General features: G+C 49.4%; 1 protein-coding gene across 1 annotated transcript in view; it reads right to left on the reverse strand.

Annotated features, from left to right (window-relative positions):
* Positions 1-4,555: 4,555 nt before the first annotated feature.
* The window catches only part of PLEKHA7 (pleckstrin homology domain containing, family A member 7), a 288,250-nt gene continuing 269,116 nt past the window's right edge, over positions 4,556-23,689 (reverse strand). The window contains exons 18-27 of the mRNA XM_006865828.1: positions 21,875-21,983; positions 21,466-21,692; positions 16,970-17,158; positions 16,746-16,863; positions 15,653-15,756; positions 15,085-15,285; positions 11,924-12,082; positions 8,864-8,997; positions 8,029-8,171; positions 4,556-4,578 (exon numbers count right to left, since the gene is read on the reverse strand). Of these exons, the coding sequence (XP_006865890.1) occupies positions 4,556-4,578; positions 8,029-8,171; positions 8,864-8,997; positions 11,924-12,082; positions 15,085-15,285; positions 15,653-15,756; positions 16,746-16,863; positions 16,970-17,158; positions 21,466-21,692; positions 21,875-21,983 (1,407 nt within the window). The remainder of the gene's footprint in view (positions 4,579-8,028; positions 8,172-8,863; positions 8,998-11,923; positions 12,083-15,084; positions 15,286-15,652; positions 15,757-16,745; positions 16,864-16,969; positions 17,159-21,465; positions 21,693-21,874; positions 21,984-23,689) is intronic.

The following is a 23,689-nucleotide window of genomic DNA, read 5'->3' on the forward strand; positions in this document are numbered from 1 at the left end:
CAAAGACAAAAAGGATTATGCTGAGATGCCCACATCTGGGTTCTTTTGGCAGAAGTCCTGATTGTCCAGCTTCTCAAGGATGGTTCTGCCTTTGAACACAAACTCTGAGTCTAGGAAGGGGGTGCTTTCTAGACTAAGAGGCCCCCAAAGGTACAGACTTGGGCCAAGAGTTCCCGGGGCTGTGAACGTTGAGCACATCTGGAGAACCTCATTCATGGGGAGATGGAGGCTTTGTGAAGGCTCTCAAGGCCTTGGGCCAGGGTGGCAAGATGGACCACTGCTAAGACCACGGCCTACACAAGCAAAAGGTGTCAGATCAGTTAAGGACTGAGATGCAGGTCAGGGCCCAGTGGGAAAACCACTGCCAATGATGTGTGACATCAGCCCAGGGAGTGTGCCGTAGAGGGCAGTTAAGACAGCTTTTGCCAACTCTGACCTCAGTCAAGGGACTTTGCCTCTCTTTCCATCCCAGTCTCAAAGCAGACTATGAGGGTGAGTGAGGACAGAACCCTTGTCTATGCCAAAGAGATCCATCTGGGCAGCCACGTCCTTACCCCCTAAGCGATTCCCAGTGAGCTCAAACAGGTAGTTTCTTAGGATTGTTTCTACGTCGACTTCTCCAAATCCTGGAGGTTGGCCTCCCTCCCAAACCATGGATTTCCCCTAATGGTAGGTGCCCCCCAGCCACCACCCAGACCCCCCCCCCCTTGCGGGCCTGTCCACCCCCACCCGTTAGCCCTCTCTCCAGGCTCATCTGCATTGAACATCTCTTGTTGGGCCTTGGAAGAGAATACTCAACAGACTCATATTAAAAATGCCCTTTAAAATTCAAACGCTTTGAACTAAAGAAATACCTCGATGAGTTTTCATGGAAAGTTCAGCTCCGCCAGTTCAATTCACTACACTTAGATGCACCTTTTCAAATAATAGGGAAAAAATGTAACAGGGTCAGACCCAATCAATACGCTTGTTCAAACAGAATTACGGGGACTGTGATGTGCACACATTTTGTACTTTGCCTTTGTACCCCACCACTAGCTCTGAAGAAAGGTTTCTTTGCTGGGAGAGCAATGAAAGAGGTAGCCTTTTGAGTGGAGGCAGCAAAGCAATGGCATGTTTACTGGGTGGGGAGGGGCTGCCATTTTTCATGTCTTCCTCAGCTCCCCATCTCTTTGTTCTTTTCATAACAGTGTGCAACTCACATGGGCAAAGTCTATCACATACCCTAGCGTCTGCTGCTGAATAGGAAGCAGGGTCTCCCAGCATTTGCCTGCCATGCATGTCTCAGAAATGTGATTTGTGGATTAGATAAATAATTTGCTTCTCTTTTCTCACCCTTGGTGAGAACACAAAAGGACTCACCATGGAGCAGCAAGTACTCCATGTGGTTGTGGGAAATTTCCAAAACCCCAAATGGGCTCCTGTGTAGCTGAGTCAGGGCCTGCCTGCCCTCTGCCTCCAGTCCCAAGTAGACAAAGAAAGCCTTCTGGGTCCTTGGAGAATGAGTGATTTGGTAGCAGATAGTGTGTACCCATCATTGGACTGTAACCTACAATGTTGTTTAAATGCTGTCGAGTCGGTTCCAACTCATAGTGGCACTGAATAGGGTTTCCAAGGAGCTACTGGTGAGCTTGAACCGCAGACCTTGCAGTTCAAACCAACCTTGCAGTCCAGTACATTAACCCACAGTACCATACCAGGACTCTGTAACCTACTGAGGAAAATTCTAGAGATCTCAGCTGACCTGAAGGTAACCAAATTTCAAGAAAGGCAGGCTGGATCAGAGGGAGGAGAATGGCTAAATGCAATTTACCCTCCCATAGTGAGACATCAAGACAAACAGAAAAAGTAATGATGGGAAGAAAATGAAATATCTGCACATATCTCCTTCATATGTACTCACAAAATAGACACACATTTCAACATAAATCACTTAATTCATAAACAACAGCCTAGACATGTTGAGAACTTGGCCCTTTGGGAGGTACATGTTGAGATTAGGAAAATATTTTATTCTCAACCCCCATTTTATACCAGATCTTAAAATGTCCTTGATGGCTCCTGCTAAAATTAGGTAGACATCCTGGGAATGGGCCTGGGTTTGAGTTAGAGATTGAGTGAATACCATCAAATGGAGGAAGAAGAATGTCCATTTTTCAATCATCAACGACAATCCCACTCTTTAGAGTTCTGTAAGCAACTGAAGCTAGAATAACTGGACCCCGTCTCCCAGAGTTGTCCCGATCCCATAGGGTCCATGGCCAGCCAGTACTTCATAGATGGCCCTGCTTACCTAAGGGAACCCAGCTCTTCTTGAGAGGGCTGAGTCATGGGTCCTGCTTCCCGGTAAAGTAGCTGGGACATACATACCTTTCATGGAGTCGGAGTTGAGGGCCTGCCATGCTCTCTGTAGACCAAAATCTGGGCCGGATTCTTGAGAACAGGCGGCACCCTCCTCCGATTGAATACCCTTGGAGGCGGTAGCTACGCAGGGATTGTGTGTGTAAAATAAAGACGGAGATCAACAGTAAGGAGACCACTGGCTGATGTTTTCACCCTTACAGTGTCTGCAGATAGCCACCCTGTGTGACGGGTATTGCCTTGTGTGTTTTTTTGTTTTTTTGGAGTGGGGGCAGCAGGGAGGGACTGTGCGCCATTACGGAACCCCTTTGTCCCTCCTCTTTCATCTGTTATGGAGACTCAACTCCAAATGATGCTTCAAATCAGACAGCACTCTTTATTTTAAAATTCAAAACGACACCAGTAGCTAAAAAAGCAGCAGTCTCCCCTGTTCAGAAGGCCTTGGAAACAATTTCTCCTACTTTAAATAGTTGGAAAGCCGCTCTAAACCTCGGGTGCTCATCTTGGCAATGGAGAAAAATAGCCATGACAACACACTTGGAAGGAGCCGCATTCCTAACCTGAACTGGCCTCCTGCCGTCCGTGTGACGCATAAATCACAAGTCAACATGAATTAAAGGCAAATCCAGTTTGCCAGGGACTGTCATTGACTCTCCTCACTGGAACGGGCAGGCAGCATGTGGGTTGGAAGAGGGCCACAGTGCCCCCCAGTGCTATCTGGATTGCAGCTGGCCTGCCAAACCAGCCCCACATGAGAGTCTGCAGCCAGGCAGCTCCCCGGCAGGGGTGGGGTGGGGTGGGGGCCACCCTGAGCAGCTGCAGGAGCCCAGCCAAGAGCCTAGGAACACAGGTTTCCTTCCCCAGGCCTCCAAGGCAACCAAGTGACAAAGAACTGTAATCGGGAGGAACTTTTCATAAGTAGTACAGGCATGATGAAGACAGTGGGAATTTTCGGAAGAAATGAAGCCAGGCCACTCACCAAGAAGCAGAAGAAAGCAGACCAGATTAATATTTTAATCTATACATCACTTTTGCTTTTGTTTTTTGCAAACCATTACACTTTTATTTAAATTAACTTTTTCTTGCAAAATATTCATTTCATTTTCCCCACAAAATCTTATAAAGGCAAAAATAAAATTTTATTTTGGCAAATGTCATGAAGTCGATACTGGCAGCATTTGGAATTAGTTATAAATAGACGGCAACTTCTAAATATATTTTGAGAATTTTCCCCCCTTTCCAGCGCATAGTCAAAGACAAATTTTCATTTCCAGTGTGGCTCCACCCCATGGAGGTTTTTGTTTTGTTTTTCCTTTTAAACACCATTTTCTGTATGTAGGCTCTCAGAGGGGCATGACATGAATAAAGGGGTACAAACATTGGGACTGGCTTGGCCCCCTCATCTCATGGGCTGGAAGTCCTGCCAAAGTCTTGCCATCGAGGTCCTGATGCTCGGGGATTTCTAGGCAGATGCGTGAAGTTTATTGCTCATGATACAATGAAAGTCGCTTCCTGTCACCTTTTCTGTATTCCGAACTGTCTTTTTAAAAATTAAAGCAAACTGCTCTTTTCTTTCTGCAAAGAGCTCTTTGCTGAGAACGCCTCATGGGTGGGTTGGGGAGCCCACAGCTCTTGAACAAACTTGGCCCTAAACCAAGCCCAATGACCATCCCTGTGCTGTCTGAGTGGAGTGTCGCATAGAGCTGGTCATCCAGCTAGGCCAGCCAGACAGCACACCAACCAGCCAACAGTTGAATCCACTGGAAACACATTCCCAAATCCAACTTTTACCTGAGTTCATCCGAAGCTGGACAGGGCTCTGCTTGCCCTGCCTTCTCTCCCACTCATACCGGCCACCCCGATTCTGTACAGGCAGCTATGACATCCTGTCGTCTCCTCTTTCCAGCCACTCAGCCCTTTGAAGTTAATGTTATAAAATAGACTGATTCTAAAATGCAGTGTCAGTATTTTACAGTGTGTATTAAAAGTGCCTCTGTCAGATGTAAAAAGGAGTCTGAACTAGAACAAGTTGGGTGTGTGTGTGTTAAGATCTAGCCCTATGGTGAACGCCCCAGAATTGGTGGGCTCCGCCTTCCTCCAGCCAGAACTCCCCGCAGGTGAAAGGGGCTTCCTTGGGGGCAGAAAGATCCATTTCCTGGGAGGAAGCTGGCTCCAGGCTTCTCTGCACAGCGGGTCATGGATCAGTCACCGCCTGGGCTAGCAAGAAGCACAGAAGACAGTGAGACGCCGGCAAGACCCCTGCCCACATCTGGGGAGTGGGTGGTGGGCATGTCTGTGCACACGTGTGACAGGGAATGACAGACAGCTAACAGAGAGCAGCACAGCAGGGGACTGGGCAACGCGGCCGCCATGGAGGGACCCGGGTTCCTCGGGTGCATGGCTGCTTGTCCTACCCTCCCTCACCTTAGCAAAGTGGACTCTGGTTCCAATTCTGGCCCTGCCTCAGTTTCTCTAATCTGAAAGACTGATTATAGCCACCTTCTACTGAGTATGCTGGGAGACCCAGAGGAAGTGTGACTGTGTTCCAAAGGAGGACTCAGGCCTAGCTGCCACAGCAAAAGTCAGGAGGGGTAGTGCCCCCTCTGTGCCCTGGGCAGTAGCACCATGCTTGGATTTCTAGGAGAAAACCTTAACCCGACTGCGACCCCGGCAGGATCCCTGTGGCCTTTACAACGACCCCGCTGTGGTTCTTCAGCGATGGGGTCTCTTCTCCACACCTCCCTCCCACCCTATGCAGGGGCAGGGGCCAGCCAATTCTGCTCTGAGGCTGGGGTGCATCCTGGTGGGCACCCTTCCCCCCAAAACACACACACTTACAGGCCGTCATTTCACACTCTTCTCCAAACACCTATCTCTAGCTTCTAGGTGTGGTCCAAACTAGCCCAGGAGTAGATCCTTAAGACAGAATCTCTGGACTCACACAGAAAAGGTTCAAATCCTGGCTCTGACACTGAGAAGTGCCAACCCCTTGGACAAGTCCAAGGTCTCTGAATTCTATTTGCTCATTGTCAAAGGGGAGCTGCTCGCTTCCTCAGGTGGTTGTGTGGGTCACAGGAGGTACTTGGCAATGTTGTCATTAGTTGCCATTAAGTTGGCTCCAACTCAAAGCGACCTGATACAGGACATCAGGAAATGTCGTCGGGTTCGGTGCCACCCTCACCCTCGCTGGAATTTGAGTACAGTGTTGTAGCTGTTGTACATTGTGAGTGCCTTCCAAAGGGGGCTCACCTTCCAGCATTATATTCGACAGTATGTTGTTGTGATCAATTTCCAGGAGGAGATTCTCAGGCTTTTCTTCCTAGTCTGACTTTAGTCTGGAAACTCAACTGAACCCTGTCTGCCATGGGTGAACCTGCTGATGTTTGAAATACCAGTGGCCTAGCTTCCTGTATCACGGCAACATGCAAGCCACCAAAGTACGACAAACTGACAGGCCAGTGGTTGCTAACAACTTACTTAATCACAAGTGTACATAAAAGGAGGAAGAAGGAGATGAAATATCAGGGAAAGGACTGCGGGGACCTGTGATCTAACCCTTTTCAGTCCAGGATCCGGGCCAAGGACTCCCCCATCACAGACTATTAGGTATCAGCCCTCCTGACGTCCCTCTGTAACCCTCTCATCACCAAACATTCCCTGGGGAGGATTTGACAGAGTTGGTGCTAGACCATTCTGACTGACTAGGAGGCATGTTCACATTGCCCTGAAATTTCTTCTCTCTCCCTTATAAGGTGCACAAGCCACGAAAAGGGCAGGTCCAGCTCTTGCTCTAACACCACTCACTGAGTGAGCTCAGGGAAGCCCCATGTCCTCGCCAGGCCTCAGTTTCCTCATCTGTTAAATCAGTCCCAAGAGGCCAAGACCCAAGCCCCTCTTCTCCAAACCCCCGAGGCTGGCCTGCCCCGGTCGCAGAGGGAAGAGAGCTGGGGGTGAGAAGTACAGTTCTGGCCTGGAGGGTTTCTGGTAGGCAGGAGGCCTAGATCACATGCAGCATTGTATCAGAGCCACTGAGGACTGAATTCCTGTAAAGCATCAGTCTTCACCCGCTGAAGCTCGAGTCTGTCTTCCCAGCGGCCGCTTTGCCAGTGGAAGGGGGGGGGGGGCGGCACTGTAATGCTCTCAGATGTGGGGAGGGGAGGGGGAAGGGGCATGCTCAGCACTAGGCGAGGGGCAGTGAGCAGCACAGGGGGCATGCGGCACAGTCTCTTACTTGGCAGGTGTTAGACAAAGGTGTAGTGGAGTCCGTTGCTTAAAGGGGGGTAAGGTGGCACCGGCCTGGAGGACAGAGGGGCTTTAGGCGGGAGGAGGGCCAGCTGCTGCGCTAGACAGGCACACAGGAATTAAGTGTGTGTTAGACCCCCCATCTGCTCCGGGAGCTCCAGACGCCCCTCCATGAGCAGTGATCCGCAGTCCCAGCTCTGTCTCTGAGACGGAGTGTGGGAGCAAGAGTGGCGTCAGGCTGCCAAAGGGCTGTCCCTCAGCAGGGAGGTGAGGGAGGCCCTGCTAACTGACCGCAGGGTAGTGGGTCTGAGCGTGCTCTGGGCTGGTGGTTAGGAAGGCGAGGACGACAGACCCCGAGAGTTAGAGCAAGCACAGGTGAGAGAGGAGGGTGCTGTGCGGAGGGAGCATCTCGGAAGTGGCTGCGCTGGGTCAGGAAGTCCCCAAATCATTAGGTGGAGGGGGTCTCCTCAGCCACAGACCAGCACACACTGACCACCTCTCAGTCACTATGTGTGCAGGATGGAACCAGGGGGCTTCTGCTGAGACCCTGCTCTCCCCTTGTCCTCAGCCACTTAAATGGAAGCCATTTTTGCCCCCCAGGCCAGACTCCCCAAGGTCAGTCACTTCGGGGTCCTGCTACTCTCCCCTTCGACACTTGTAGACCCTTTGGCAGGGTGGGAGGGGCTGGTAGAGACTGTGTCATATCATTGCAGACTCAGTGACTGTCCCCTCCCCAGAAAGCCTACGGCACACTTGGCAGAATTACCCAGACAGGCAGTGGTCTCTGATTACCCAGAAAGCCTATGGCACACTTGGCAGAATTACCCAGACAGGCAGTGGGCGAAATGGTGCTGGGAGACAGCGGAGGGCACACGGGGGGTTCCATTCTTGTCTGTACACATACACACTCACCTATGTGCACACACATACACAAACACACACACACTAGGGTGCAATTCATCCCGCTGGACAGCATAAAGTCCCACCTCCCTAATGCTGCTTTCTGGCAAGCATGGTCTCCTTTGGTGAACAAGGCCTTTGGTTTTGAGCAGGGGTCCCGGGGAAGATGAGAGGGGCCCCTCCTATTCCAGAAAGAAACTCAAGCACGAAGGACTTTTCTGGCCTTTCTCTCCAGGAGGTCAGAAACCTTCACCTTGCCTCCATGGTTCAGGGGCTTCAGACCGCTGTTCCTGAGCAGCCCTCTGTGACTAGACTGCAGCACTGGTCCTGGATTTCAGAATGGACGCTCCTGGGACCTGTTTCCTCTGGTTCCCACAGTCTCCCCAAATGCCTGGCCTGCCACTTCACCCTCCAAGCCCTCCCTGTTGTGCTTGTGGGGGAACACATGAGTGGCCATCAACTGCCAACCCTGACATCTGTGACTCTGGTCCCCGAAGCCCTGGGAGGATTCATCGATGGCCTTACCTGCTACCTGCTTGCTGCGCTGGGAGGCCTCGGAGGCCAGGGCGTAGGAGATATTGATGATACGTTCCTGCTCCTGCAGCTGCGAGTCCAGGTCGGCCACACTGTTCCGGTCCTGACTTGTTGCTGGCTGCAGGTTGCACATGCTGCAGGAGGCCCGGAAAACAGACTATGAGCTCCGACCACCCCTGACCATCAGTCCCAAGAGTGCAGGTCAGGGGCTGGGCAGGGCTCTCCTTGGCTTGGAAGTTCTCAACCTGTTCACGGGAGCATCAGATGAAAAACGAGTCTTTCTCCCTAGACAAAGGTATACATGCTTCTCTCCACACACCCCAAAGCTCACAACCTTGTTCCCTTTTGGGAGGGTCACCGACCCCAGGTTAGAGCTCCAAATCTGTTGAATGCAGATGTAGAAGGGAGCTTACAAACAACAGGTTTCCGTTCCAGGGCTACTGAGGCTGAAGGGACAGGAGACTACTGTGGAGATGGGAAAATGGGTCAAGTGCCTGGGTCTGCATGCGGGTCTAACACTGGGAGGACCTTCCTGGAGCTGATCTCCCAACTTCAGACACTCCACTGCCACGTTGGTGCCACTCCGACCACCTGCTGGGTTACTGGGGACACAGAGTTTGGTGCAGGGGGGCAGGATGGGGATCTCTGTGAGTACTTTCAGCACTTCCCAATGACCCAGGCAGGTGTCCTCACTGATGTGCTTGTGACATGGTGAGTACCAGCCTGCCCCTGCCCATGAGCAGGGCGCTCCTGAGAGCGAGGCTGGGCTCACTCCCACATCGCTGAGACACCCCCTGGTGTTTGCCTGATGGGCTGCCAGACTGACCTTGACCGGGCAAGGATGTTGCGGATCTTCTCAGCTTTGCGATACCGCGCCTGCAGCTCCTCAAGACTAGGTGGGTCTTCAGGGTCCAGCTCCACATAGCGCTCAGGGATAGAGACCTTCTCTGGTTTGGAAAGCTGAGGAGAGGACCAGAAAGTAGAAGGGGGGGATGCTTAGAACTCCCACTCATAAGGAAGCACACCGAGTTCATAGAGAGTAAGGCCCAAGTCTGGCTTCAAAGGCCACGTTCCTTCCATCATACCAGACAACCTTCTACAGACTGAAGGAATGGAAGGGGCAAGAAAAAACAGACAAAGCTCTCTGGATAAAGATAACCCTTAATGCTGGTCACCTTCAACACAAGGCTTTACCTGTTCACACTTGCTGACCATCCAGTCACACTGGCCCACCAGCTCCTTGAGTTCCCCTCCTACCATGGGGCCTCTTGTTCCTGCTGCTTCCACCATTGGGGATGCTCTTCCTCTTGGTTCATTGACTTTTTCTCATCCCTTCAACCTTACCTGTAGAAACCACCTTGATCCTCCAACGAGGTCATGCCCTCCTCTTGTTACTGTCCTGTGTCTGTTCATTCCTGCCTCTCTGCTGTTTATGCAGGGACCTGGCACTTCGCAGCCCTCCAGCAGATAACTCTTTGAACAACTGGTTGTGTGGATGGATGGATGAAAGGAAATAATAATACTGTCTGTCCCTACAAAAGCTCTTCTGACCCAGACAAGAGGCAGCTATGCGTGCGTGTTGCTTTCCAGAAAGAAATGACCCAATTCCTCCCCACTCATATCTCACACAATCCAGTGGTAACTTGCAAAATTTCGGTTGGACTAAGAATCACAAGAAGCAGCATGGTGGCTCCATACACTAAGCACTGGACTGCAGACTACAAGGTCTGTGGTTGGAGCCCACCAGCCACTCCACGGAAGAAAGATGAGACTTTTTGCTCCCGTAAAAGTTTCTGTGAGTTGGAACCAACTAGATGGCACTTAACAACAAGAATCATGAGAAGTTCTAGTGTGATGATGTAGGATAAGCACTGGACAACGTCAGCGGTTCAAACCCACCAGCCACTTCTTGAAAACCTTACACAGGATCACTATTATGAGTTGGAACCAACTCAACAGTACTCAACACCACCACCAAAGAATCATGACGGCAACTCTTGTACACCTGGGAGAATCCTTTCTCCTTGAACTATATAAAAGCACATGTAAATAGGCTTGGCTGAAGCGTCTAAAAACAAGCTAAATCCAATGCCAGGGCAAATTTGGACTTGAACTAAAACCCATGTGGCCCTTTCACACTGGTGAAAGATGGTAAGAAATAAATAAACTCTTCTCTGTTATTTACAATGAGGACAGATCCAGAGGAAGGATGCAGATTACATTGTAGCAGGAGGGATTTAGGTTAGAGATAAGGAAGGACTTTTTCCCTGGCTGGTGGGCCAATGAGGATACTACAGAACACATGTCCACTGCCAAGGAAGGGTGTGGAAGCTTCTTTTGTGAATCTGAGAAAGCGCAAAACTTTGGCTGTTTCAGGTGCCAAAGGGAAAAGTGCTGAGGGATGAGGACTGTCCTCACTAGCCCTGGAGGCCCTGGCTGGACCAGCATTCAGCACTTTCACAGGCATTTTTTTGCTCACATTCTGTTCCCTTGTTCCCAAAGAACAGATACTAACACACTTGGTCAGGGAGAAAACTGCGGCAAAATCTGCCTGTTAAGGGGTCTGACCCAGCTCCTTATAAACAGGAAGGAGACACACAGAAAGGCAATCAGACAAACCTATGGGGGACGTTTGACTGAGGGCTCCCCTACATCTGCGCTTCATGAGATAAGAGCATTTTTTCTCATGTGGTTTCAGGGTAGGCCAAGCTACTGTACTATGGGACTTCTGTGGGCAACTGTGCAACCCATCAACAGAGACTTCTTCTAGCAAGTATTGATGGCATACCTGCTGTGTGCCTGGCCCTGGGCTAGGTGCTAAGGCACAAAGTTGAATCAAACAGCTAGAATTGGTCTTCCACAGCTTACAGATGGCACAGTACAGACCACAGAAGCCCACCCTATGTCTTGAAGACCCTGAGTCTGTCATTTTTTAAATCCCCTTTCTCTTCCCTTGAGTAGCAACATTCCTAATTAGTAAAGAGCCATGGATTACTGGCGTTCCCAGACTTGTCCTGTCATGATGCATATCAGTCACTAGAGGGCACTCAAAGAAATCAGACCAGAAATAGGCATCAACTTATTTGTTTACTCATTATTGACTCAAGTCAATTCCAACTTACAGCGACCCTATACGTGGTTTCCGAGACTATAAATCTTTTAAAGGAGCAGACAGCCTCATCTTTCTTGCAGTTAACAGTCCAGTGCTTATCCTCCAGGTACTACCAGGGTCCCTGAACCAACTATTCTCAATCAAAGCTGAAATTTTGTTTGTGGTTTTCAAACCTGCCCTTCACTACCCTAAGTCTGATTGTCCAAGTTGTCCTGAGTGGCCAGTTTCAAGGCCAACCTGTGGCCTTCCAGGGCTACACATTTCCCAATAATGGTTGTTAGTGCTAGTGAGTCAGTTCCCACCCATAGCGACCCTGTACAAGGCCTCCAAGGAACAGCTGATGAGCTTGATCCACCAACCTTGTGGTTCAAACCAACTTTGAAGTCCAGCGCATTAACCCACAGCACCACACGAGGACTCCTTTCCCCACAATACCCATGGCTGTATCATATCTTCATCATGTGCTAGGCCCCATGTGCATGGCTTTGCAAGAATTGCTAATCCTTCCAGCAACACACAAAATCACTTGCTCCTCACCACAATCATTTAATGTTAAGAAATCAGGCACAAATGACTTGTCCCAAAACACAGAGGGGAAAAAACGTGCACCTATACCACAAAGCCTGGATTCTTTTTAGTGCCTGAAGCTGTGGTCATCCTTTCTCCTGGGCCTTATTCAGGCTAACACTCCCGGTGCCATTGGGATTGCTGTTCAGGCTGGGAGCCGGAGGGCTGTGCCTCCTGGGCTGGCCTGAAGCAAGCTCCTGCCCTCACCTCTCGGCTGATGTCCAGGTCATAGTCTTGTGGCTCCAGGTCCAGCTCAGTGACGGGTATAGCCTGCACTGTCAACCAGCCATTCTCCTCCTTGTCTTTTCTCTCCCCTCGCATGGCCCGTTCCAGCAGCTGTAGGTCAAAGTCTTGCTCACGTTTCCACTGGCAACAGAACAAGAGGGTACAGAGCAGTCACTCCCTGGCTGCTGAGAGCCATGCCAGGTCCCTTCAGGATGGTCCTCGCAGGGCTGAGAAGATGGGCCTGTGACCCACCCCGAAAAGCTGTGTGACTGTGGTCCTCAACCCCGTTTCCTCTAAAACACACAGTTTTGTCATGGATGGTCCCTCCTGTGAGTTGTAACTACATGTTCAGTGGAAAATGATGCCTCTGCCCACTTCACATGTCCTGTTTCTGGATTGCTTGCTGCTTTGTGTCTGATCTGGGCACCTGAGGGTTCAAACATGTACCACCAGGCACAGGTCTAAGACCCAGGGCTTTGGGTTCAGATGGTCCCCGTGGGCGTAGAAGGCTCTTGGGTGTGAGAGGGCAAACTCAAAACAGAGTCTAGAGCAGCACTCCAGAGATGGGATGGCCCTTCTCCTGCTCCACAGCTTGGGCAAGGCCTTCTGGTTCAGAAGCCATATGTCCTCAGAACGAGTGGAGACAGCTAGTCCTCTAAGGCTCTGCTAAGAAGTGGAATAACGCAGAGTCTCTGAGAGGATGCAGTTCAGGGGAAGTGCATACCCTCACTGGCCAGAGAAGGGGCTGCTTAAGATAGCCATCTAGTTAGGGCAGATACTTTCTTTTCATTAAAAAAATGAAAATGAAAAATAACAAAATTGAGATGATAAAACCAAATATACCTTTCCTGAGGCTACCAGCTGTTCCACAGGAGAAAGATGAGGCTTTTTGCTCCCATAAGGATTTACAGCCTCGGAAACCCTGTACAGGGTGGCTATGAGTTGGAACCGACTCCACGGCACATAACAAGGCTGTTCAGCAGCACTGACTTTGTAATAAGCATGTCCGTACAAGAGGGAAAAAATAACCTGACCACTCTAGGGCTCAAGCATGACGGTCTTGCTTCCCCCACTCGAGACCGGCATCCTCACAGGCCTTTGCCATGCAGCAGGTTGGTGAGGAGAGAGATCAGACTCAAAGTCTCTCTTCTTTTAACAGAAGCTCAGGGGACTTAACCATAGCAGGCCATTGCGTCTCCTATACCTCATGGAGCCCCAGACAGTCCCAGATGTCTTTGAGGTCCCCTCAGATGCCCCCAGCCCCCAAGCCCATAGCCATATCAACACATTTCACCCATTCATGCACAAGCTCTCAGAACTGACTCCAGACCAACATAATCGCTCTAAGGTGATGTTTTCCAATTAGAGTTCGAAAGGATTAGGCAACTGAACTTCCAGAGATGAAAAATTAATTTAATGGTTCACAAAGGAAACAAACATTAATTATCTTACGTGCTAACAAGTGCCCCAGATCGCGACAAGGCGTCTTTTTAGCTCAGCCTGATTGTTTACACAAACCACAAAGAATGACTGGACACTATTACCCTCCAATCCAGTCTCATCAAGCAGCAAGTTTATTGGCGTCGATGCAGAGACTTACAATAGTCTTTTTTTCAAAGATAAAAATGACAAGGTATTGAAGTTACGATTTCTAGTTAATCTTTCTACTTTTGAGACAACAAATAGTAAAAGGTCAGTATTACCCCCATATAACATGTTCATATAAAGTTTAAAAAGTTACCAGGTTTGCAGCTTTAAGGGAATAAGTACTTGGGTCTTATCCCTTTTTTTGGTGTTTGAGCTAACAGCTGCGGGGAGACCCTCTGAATATAGAACATTGGATACTTTGCTTGTCCATTCAAGTTTTTAAGTACCAGAAACACAAAAGGTTTTCCATAAAAAATTATGTGATAGGGCAGGAGGCGTTGGAACCGAACCACTTCAGACTTGGTTGTTGTTGTTGTTATGTGCCATCGAGTCGGTTCCGACCCATAGCGACCCTGTATAGGGTTTCCGAGGGTGTAAATCTTTACGGGAGTAGAAAGCCTCATCTTTCTCCCGCAGAGCAGCTGGTAGTTTCGAACCGCTGACCTTAAGGTTCACAGCCCGATTCGTAACCACTACGCTACCAGAGTTGGTAGAATTTATTAATATGTGCCTCCTCCAAAGTCCACATCTACCATACGCGTGTAAGGCCTGGACTTGTATAAATTTGTAATGCCTAAAAATCTGCCAATGGCCACTGTCCTCGGGCTGGGGGTTAGCTCAGCTTTGCAGGGTGGCATTTGGGATGATTGAATTAGGAGGTGGTGGGCCTGTAGGATGGGGGCAGCAGGAAGGTGAGTCACAGATGGAGGTAACTCACTAGGATATCAAGACTGGAGTTGCTATTACACATCTGGTAACAAAGAGCACAGGTCAGTTAGAGTACACTCAATGTAAATTAGAAGCTTCTGTAAACGCAATCAGGCAGGATTAGAGGGGCAATTAATAACACCACTAAAAGCAAGAGAGCTTGTGCAATGAATTAGGGAAAGAAAGCAGGCTTGGGAAACGCAACATTTCCAACAACAGGGTCAAGCCAAATGGAATGTTTCCACGAGGGACCTAAGGCAGGGCACAGTGCTGGGCAGTGCCATCAGGGGGCAGCACAGACTCCCCAGCTCTCTGAGGGCACCATGAGACCTCGGAGCACCGCCAGCTAGAGACCAGTAGCCAAGCTTAGTAGTTCCCACAGGGCATCCTCTGGGAGGTCTGGAAGGCTGGTTGGTTTGAGTTCCTCCTCAACTCTTCTCACCATCCTCCTCCTCCTCCACTCCTTAATCTCTGTATTCCCAGGTTCTTGATTCCAAGATTCCAAATGCCTGCAAAGGCCCCTCTCAGACTCATCCGGAAGACTGACTTTGGATACTTGCTCATCAGGCTTCTCGACTCCTGCTGTGATATCCTCACTCCTGTTCCAGTTCTGGGTCACTCTCTGACTGGGTCTCATATACAGCCTGGGCCCCGGAGTGTCCTCTGAACCACTGAGGTCCACAGCCCATTCTCAAGGAATGGGATGTGCTAATGTTTGGGGGAATCGAGGAAGCCCTGTGCAGCTTCAGGGGAAGCTCTGCTCCCTATCCCGGCCCCTCCTAACATACTGAGCCGAGATCTCCTGGGAGAGGCTGGCTGAGGTATCGGGATGAAGGGAGGCCTGTCCTCTCTCCCTGGCTGAGCGTCCTCTTGCGTTCCCGGACCAGGGCCTTCTGATGCCGCTTCATGCGCTCGAGTTGCTCCTCCGCGCTCATCTTGCCTCGCTGGTGGTCCCCCGAGTACAGGCGCTCCAAGGCACTCTTCGGTCTCTGCAGAGGAGGGGAGAGAGGCAAGAGACAGATGAAGCAGCTGGGCTGAGCACAGAGAGGGCAGCCACCCTGCTGGTCCCATCTCTTTCATATATAAACGTGCACTCGCTAGAGTTGAGTCCCTCTTGGTATGAGGAACCACACTCCTGAACATAATGCCCACAGCCCAGTACATGCAGCCACTGTGGTCTGGGGCTATTCCGTTCTGCACACACGCAGGCTCCCTGCTGACCCTGACAGGCTGGAGGACAGCACAGAAGGCAGTTTCATGCTGCCCCAAGCAGGCCCTCCACTCCTTGGTGGGCAGTGTGGATGGTGGCACCAAAAGGGAGTGCTGAGCCACTCAAGCACTTTTAAGACCACTCACAGGGAAGGCCATCTTGCTGTTTTCGGCATTTGGACCCCTCCGGAGCGTGACGTAGGGAGCAATGCTGGACGGCTGCTGGAGCCTGGACGTGGATCCTGAGAGCCCTTAGCAAGAAGAGAAATGCAAGTTCTCATGGCAAGTGGACAGGCGCTGCCCTCCAATATTAACCTCCCATTCCCATGAGGGCCACCAAGAGGGCCCACTCTTCTGTCGCCGTTCCCTCCCCAGGGACTGGAAGTGGAAGGCCCCAGGGTGCAGTACTGGGGACCAGGCCAGGAGGGCCATCTGCCCCTGACGGGTGAGTGTCCCACTCGGCTTGTGTGCTACATGAAGGAGACCTGCGCTGTTGGGCATGTAGCAAGGAAGAGGGGTAAGAATGTCCTTTATCGCTCTCCTTCCGGATGAACACGTACACACCCTTCATAACCCAAATGTTCCACCTTAGTGAAGCCTTATGCAGAATTAGCTATCACCTGTATTTCACAGTCACCACATTTGTATGTCCTGCTTTCTGGGCCGGCCAACAGGAAAAGAATGTTGGACCTGTTTGCTCCAAGAGCTGCCAACCTGCTCAGGGGTCCCAGGGGTCTGGGACAAATGGGAGATGGGCAAAGTCTAAGAGCCCAAGTCTGTTTCCATCCCTATCTTGAAGAGACAGGGAAGAGCAAGAGAACGAGGTCCAACTGAAGAGAAAGTGTGTTTCTTTAAAGAACCGTCTCACTGAGTCTTAGAATGACACAGAAGAGGGGAAGAAATCCTCTGGAAGGCCTGCAGGGGGCAGTGGCTAATATGCTGACTCTGGGGCCAGAACTCTGGCAAATTACTGACTTTCTTTGAGCTTTAGTTTCCTTCTCTCTAAAATGGGCTAATAATACTATCATAGGGTTGTTATGAGAAACAACAGTCACAAAACGCCTATGTACCGTATTTGCTATTTGTATTGTTCCTGGCACAGATGTAAAGATGAGAGAATCAGGCTGTGGGCTTGAGGGAGGAGTAGTAGGCTCAGGGCCTCCTGACAGAAGAGTCCGAGGTACCCATGAGGGTTGGGAGAGCAGTTCCTATGAAGACCCCATAAAGCGTTTTGCCTTACCTCTACCTGGCAGCGTCTGGTACCTGCTCTCAGAGTCCACAAGTGTGAGGGAGGGCTGGGCCGTGTCCCCACTGAGGGTCGCCAGCTCAGGTTCACTAACGTATGACCGGAGTTCCACCTGTGGGCAGGGGCCAAGTATGAAGTGGTTTCCAGGTCATCTCCCCCCGCCGCTCCACCCCCACCCTACACACAGTGTGGCAACCCCAGGGCCCCTCCCTGCTCACCCTTGAGTCTCCGTTCACACACTGGCCCAGCTCCCGGTCTCGCTTCCTCTCATCCGACTGTCGCTTGAGTCCCCTCACAGAAGTGTGTCGGATGATGGAGGCCTCCCTGGGCAGAGGGGGCACAGCCGGGGCCTGGTCCTCTGGGCTGTAGAGTTCTGGGAGAGGGGGCCTGGGAGGTGCCTCATCTTCCTGCTCAGAAAACGAAGCAGAACTAGTGTGAGGAGAGGGCGCCAGAGGGCAGGCTGCTGAGCATGGTACCACAGTGAGTTCTCAACAGGCCATCTTGGAGAAACTCGGCATGATGCTTGGCCAAGGGATGTTATTACTGCTCCAGGTAGAAGAGAGAAGAGCAGGGATGTCCCTGCTCCATCCTTGTGGTTCCCTCTGAGTCACACGTTGTTTAGTTTTCAGTGTTACCTGTATGCACTGGCCCGGGTTCCAGAACTCAGTCTCTTGAGTCCGGTGCTCTTGGCCTACCTGCCTGTCCCCTGTCTTGGAGGCAGGCTGCTAATGCTGGACTGACTTGTAAGCTTCTAACAGAACATCTGCCACTCTGCAGTGCCAGACTGAGCTGGCTCCTTGTGCCTACACAAAGTCTGGAGTCGTCATACGCTGGGGACCTGAGTCCTCCTGACCCTTCCTATCCAAACTGTGCATAGTTGTAGAGTATTTGATTCTTCATGACTTGTTAATGGAATAGGTTGTGGGCTGAATGACTGGCTACCCGCCACCGCAGCCCAATCCCTGGGCCAGGACAAATGTTGCTATTATCCAGGTTGCCCCCCACCCTACCCATTGCTTTCTGAGGGCTGTGGTTCCTCCACAGATGGACACACTGGGCCTGACCTCCGTGAACACCCGATCCTGCAGACAACTGACCACGGTGTCCTTCCTTCTCCCAAGTTCCCTCTTTCTCAATGGAACTTTGCTTTGTTTTTCACACTTTCACAGAGCTCAAGAAATGGCACTCCAAGCTTGCTTTGCAAGGTCTGTTCACACTCTTTGAAAGCAGCAGTTCAGGAACGTGCAGAAGGTAAGCTGCCTACCTGGAAGCAGCCAGATGCTCCCCAAAGATCAGTGCTTTCCAACCCTGGTAAGACTACAGAATCACCAATTTCTAAAAAAAAAACTCCCCAAAAAGATAAATATAACACTCTTGAAAACAGGGTATCTGGAGAAAGAGGTTGAGAGGAAGGCATTTTATAACATACCTTTTGTTTTTGAATGCTTTCAGAGTATTATTTATTAAAAATAAATCACATTAAATTCAGGAAAACAAGCCAAATAAAAATGAAAGAACTATATAGCGTGGCTGCTAACAGCCAGGTCAGCACTTGAACCTGTTCTGTGGGGGACAGATGAGGCTTTCTGCTCCTGTAAAGATGTGTAGCCTCGGAAAACGTATACATGGATGCTGAATCAGAACCCACACAACAGCACATAGCTACTACCACAGCTACCTATAACAATGTACACAGAGCGCTGAAACATTGACAAAAAGATACAACAGACAATGAATACAATATTATATACAGGCAAAATTAAATGGAAGTATTTAGATATGTAAACTTATACAGTAAAACTATAAGGAAAAGCAAGGGAATTCTTAACCTAAAAGTCAAGGGAGTAGTTACTTCTGATGGACAGAGAGTGGCCTAAACTGGGAAGGGGCCCATGGCTGCTGGCATAATTTGATTTCTTGGTCTGCATGGCAGTTTAACATAGATGGAGTTGTGTAGTGGATTATTTAATATGTCTCTTCTAACCTTAGTCTCCCACCAAATGACTCTCTTTCTGGTGAGTCTGAGTAACAGAAAGAGGGAGAAGATACTGATAGGATGATATGGATCCGCTATGAATGATGGTTAAGAAGGTTAACTGTGATTGTAAAAACTTGCTTCTCTAGCATGGGTATAAAATCTCAGAAGCAGGAAAGGAGGACCTCACTACTATCAAAGAAGAGCCAGGAGTGGAGCACGTCCTTTGGACCCCAAGGTCCCAGTGCACTGAGCCCCCTCCACCCAGGCACAGAAAGAGTGACACCAGAGGAGTGGCTGAAAAGCAGCCACCACAGAATCCAGAGTCAGAGCATGAGACAGAGCAAGGAAGCTGGGCAGGGGGCTTGTTTGCAGAGCGGGATATCTCCCTGCACTCAATTAGGGAAGCTAGGCTTGATGACCCATGGTGTTAAAGCCAAGGGCCTTTAGGCTGAGGTCTATGATGGAGTGGTGTGCCCTGTGGGCATTTATCAGCAGCCCTATTAAAGCTCTGTACCATTTCCAGAGCAGGGTAGAGGCCATGTCTAAGGGCGGAGGACCAGAGAGAGGCTGTCCTGACTGTAGAACTGACCCTGAATTGTAATCCGTTAACTTCTCTAATAAACCCTGTCACTGTGATGATAGTGTCTGAGTTCTGTGTGGTTATTGTAACTAATTATTGAACCCCGCAGAGCAGAGAGTATTGTGGGAGAGATGATTGTCATTTGTTGTTGTTATTTTTGCAGATAGTCCCTTTATAATTACTTGTCAAATTATAAACTCAGGTTTTATATTACTTATGGGATGGATACTGTTGTTTCACAAATATAAATGTTAAAAAATAAACCAGCACACATGTGACATGGATGAGCCTTAAAATGACACCTAACATGCATTGTGTTAGGTGAAATGAGCCAGACACAAATGACCTGATAATGCAGTTTCAGTGTTGTCAGATGACGAGGGGACGGATTCATGGACATGGAGAATAGAGTTAGTGCTTACCAGGAGATGAGGGGTGCTTTGTTGGTAATGGGCACTGGCTTTCTGTGTGGAGTGATGAACAACTTTTGAAAGGAGATGGTGGTGATGGTTGTACAGCACAGGGAATGTGGTTAATGCCACTGAATTATTTATTAACTTAAAAAATGGTTAAAATAGCAAGTTCTTTGTAAGAAATATACTTTGCTACAATTAAAAACACAAGTGACCAACAAATTGGTGAAACTGGCAAGCACACACCCAGTATAAGGAGGACAGGAAAGAAGACCGCCCCCTTCCACTCCCAACAACCCTGCGGTGAGAAAGGTCTGCCCTAGAGAGCCATAGGGGACCAAGCCATGAGCAGGAAGCCTGTGGTCACTGACCGCACGTTGCTTGTTCTGAACAAGGGAAGACTGAGAAGGTTTAGAGGACAGACTTGCCCGAACACAGGGACTGGAATCCAGGTGTACCAGCTCCCCGACTGGCACCTCATCTATCTGTTCCCTATCTACCTGGCGAGTATCCTGCATTATGTTGTCTTCCACCTGACTCTGACATTCAAGCTGTTCATTTTTACTTCTACCTCTTGTTTTATGGCCTCCTAGATCTGGAGCTGGAAAGGACATCTCAAGATGAAGACATTCCCAGAGACTTTCTGGTTGGGTCATGGACTACACCCAGGGTCCTGACAAGCGTCTGGAAGATCTGGGTCCTGCTGGAAGTGGGTGGATGGTGAGCCCCCCAGTACAGGAGCTCACATGGTTTTATTCAACTCTGTGCAGTAAGCCCATAGGAAGTCCTAGGCATACTGTCCTGGGAGCCCTAAACAAAGCTTTGAGACATTTGTTGGCAAAAATCTGGAGGTCCCGATTCCAAGGTTCCATCTATTATAGTTACAATTCAGGCTCAGTTCCTTGTCACTTGGATCAGTTCCTTTCCCCAAAGCCTGTATTCTTCAGCCAAGGACAGGCTGCTCCTGAAGGAAAAAGCTCTCATTTTACCAACTGACTAGACCTTCTATGACTTCCTTTAAGTCTCTGTGTTCCCAGATTCTGACCAGCGTTCGATCTCTCTCTACACCCCAGAACTCAAGGCATTTCCACTCAACATCACGGGCCACAGACCCAACCTGAGGACTTGGATGTCCAATTAGATGACAGATGGCACAGACTAAAGAGCTTGGTCAGAAGGCAGGGGTTGGCTCCACTAACTAACATGGAGACCTTAAGCAAATTTCAATTATCTTTGGACCTAAGTTTTCTTATTTGTAAGGTGGGGATGTTGTTCTTCCTATCTTTAAAGTTATTGTGAGAACCATGTGGATCTTTATAACCAGGTACAGTGCTCAACTACAGATGAAGATAAGGATGGCCTTCAGTTGATATAACTGAAGGAAAGCCCTCGGCAGGTTTACATGGAGCTCGGTATGGGACCCATCCCACCAACAACCACACACCTCTCTGCATTGTATAGATCACAAGTTCCACCGTTAGTTTTTAGTCAAGTCACTTCCTCTTGTTAGTCCTCAGTCTTCCCAACTGTAAAGTGGGAGAGTTAGGCTAGGTCATCTCCAGCTCTGAGAGTCAGAAGCAAAGGCAGGTAAATACTACTCACTAACTGCTCAGGGCTCTGGACTCCCTTAGGGTTCTGGCTGGTTCTAGTCCCCCAAGAGAAGTCGATCTCAGAACAGAAAGGGCCAAGCATCTACTATAGAGAGAAAGAGAGGCTGCTCAGCTCCTAGATATGAAAACTTACAGCTTTGGGCTTCATCTTGGTTGGTGACTGAAGCGGGGATGTCACTTTCCTCAGCTGGGGTGGGTGAGGTCGGTATGGCACGTAGGTTTGCAGCTGGGGGAAGAGTCGAACCTCCAGAGGAGTCCGTACAGGGCTGGTCGGAGGGCTGGGCTGCAGGGACGACTTGCTCTCAGAAGTAGAGAGTGAAGGCACAGGTGGGTGAGGAAACAAAGGCACTGTTTTTCTCTCTAAGGGGTATGAAGGGCAAAACAGCATAGGATGGAAAAAGACCTTCCATGGAGGACAAGTGGTGTGACTTAGTGCCATGAAGACCCAACCTCTCAAAGCCGACCCCCTCAAGGGCAGTCCCACCTACTTGTGTTCTGGCCACCAATTCCACACCCCCTCCCCAGGAAGATGGCCCACTCACCAGGATTTTTGACTGATTCCACCAGGATTCTGAAGTTCTCCTTATTTGCACTCAGGCCTGCAGTGACATCTTCAATCCTCCAGAGATCCTTCTGTATCTGAGATTTCTCCTAAGGAAGAAGGACGGTGGTTCATTTCCTTCTCAGCTCCTCACCAGCAGTCTTCTTAGGACTTCTCCAGTCATTTTAGACAGACCCCCTTACCCTGGGGATTGGAGGGCAGTGGGGAGAGTACTAAGGCTATTTCACAGCTTTCTGGGAGACACGTAGACACAGAACAGTCCAAGGTCCAGGATAGAAATTTTAGAGTGACGTTTACCAGTCCTGCTTATTTATTTTTACCTAATTAAAAAATAGACTGATTTATACAACCAAGGGAGAAGGGAAGAAAAAGAATTTAAACAAGATACAGAGCTGAATCCTGGAACCTGAGGGTTAGCTAACAGTGCAATGATCGACGGGACAATGTCCTGATATATGCTACACCATGCACGGACCCTGAAAGCATTATGCTGAATCAGCAAAGCCAAACTCAGAAGGTCATATATTACCTTCTGGCACTGAGGGTTAATGCACGGGGCCGTAAGGTAGGTTTGAACTGTAAGGTTGGTTCAAGCTCACCAGCTGCTCCTTGGAAACCCTGCACAGGGTTGCTGTGGGTTGGAACTGACTTGAAGGCACTTAACAACAATGGTTTCATATCAAAATGCCCAGAACTAGGCAACTCCATAGAGATAGTTAATATATTAGAGCTTGCCTTAAGCCTGGGGATGGAGAATTGGCAGGAGTTATGGGGAGTGACTGTTAATGGCTACAGGATTTCTTTTTGGGGTGATAAAAATGATATAAAAATTAAATGGCTACATGACTGAAAAACCACTGAATTGTGCACTTTAAAAGGTAAATTTTATAGTATGAAAATTACATCTCAAAGTAATTTTTATAAAAACCACAGGTGGAAAGGAACAAGACAATGTGATTAAATACATGCTTAGACAGGTTCTAACCAAGATTAGAAGAGGCCCTACAGAAAGGTAAGCAGGGCTCTGTGGTAGTCAAGGGGTTGTGGACATCAGATATTGTTTTCATGTGATTTTGAAAATTGTTAACAATGGGAGAAAACCTTGGTTTCCTCCCACTGATGGTCCAAAAAGAAGGCTTCCCACTTTCCTCAGCTCTCAAAGTGCCTCAACTGGAAAAGTTCTAGCCTGATTCTTAATTGTGCTTCCTACTTGCAGGTTCTGCAAGTCCCCATGGGGTCTGATGCTTAAGCAGTAGAGTCCTGGGTGGTACAAAGGATCAAGTGCTCAATATCAGCTATAAGGTTCGTGGTTTGAACCATCCAGAGGTGACTCAGAAGAAAAGTCTGAGAGTGTGCTTACGAAAGACTGTAGCCTTAAAAACCCCACGGAGCACAGCTCGACTCTGACACACACGGGGTTGCCATGAGCCAGAATCGACTTGACAGCAACTATCAACAACATGTGAAATGAGTAAGGGATCATTTAAACTCCCTGACCAAACACTTTCCACCAACGGTGACAACAGGTGTTTGAAGCGATCCCCTCCAAGTGGGTGATCATGTGCAAACAAACCCACTGCTGCCGAATCAATTCAGACTCACAGTGATGCCGTGTGTTACAGTAGAACCGCTCCAGCTGTTTCCTTAAATGTAATCTTTCTGGACGCAGATCACCAGGACTTTCTACCATGGTGCCGCTGGATGAGTTCAAATCACCAACTTTTGGGTCAGTAGTTGAGTGTTACTCAGGGACCTCTCTTTCCCCAGGGACGATGGAACGTCAGACTTTAATGAC

The sequence above is a fragment of the Chrysochloris asiatica genome, unplaced genomic scaffold (genome assembly GCF_000296735.1).
Source record: "Chrysochloris asiatica unplaced genomic scaffold, ChrAsi1.0 scaffold00083, whole genome shotgun sequence".
NCBI classification, from domain to species: Eukaryota; Metazoa; Chordata; class Mammalia; order Afrosoricida; family Chrysochloridae; genus Chrysochloris; species Chrysochloris asiatica.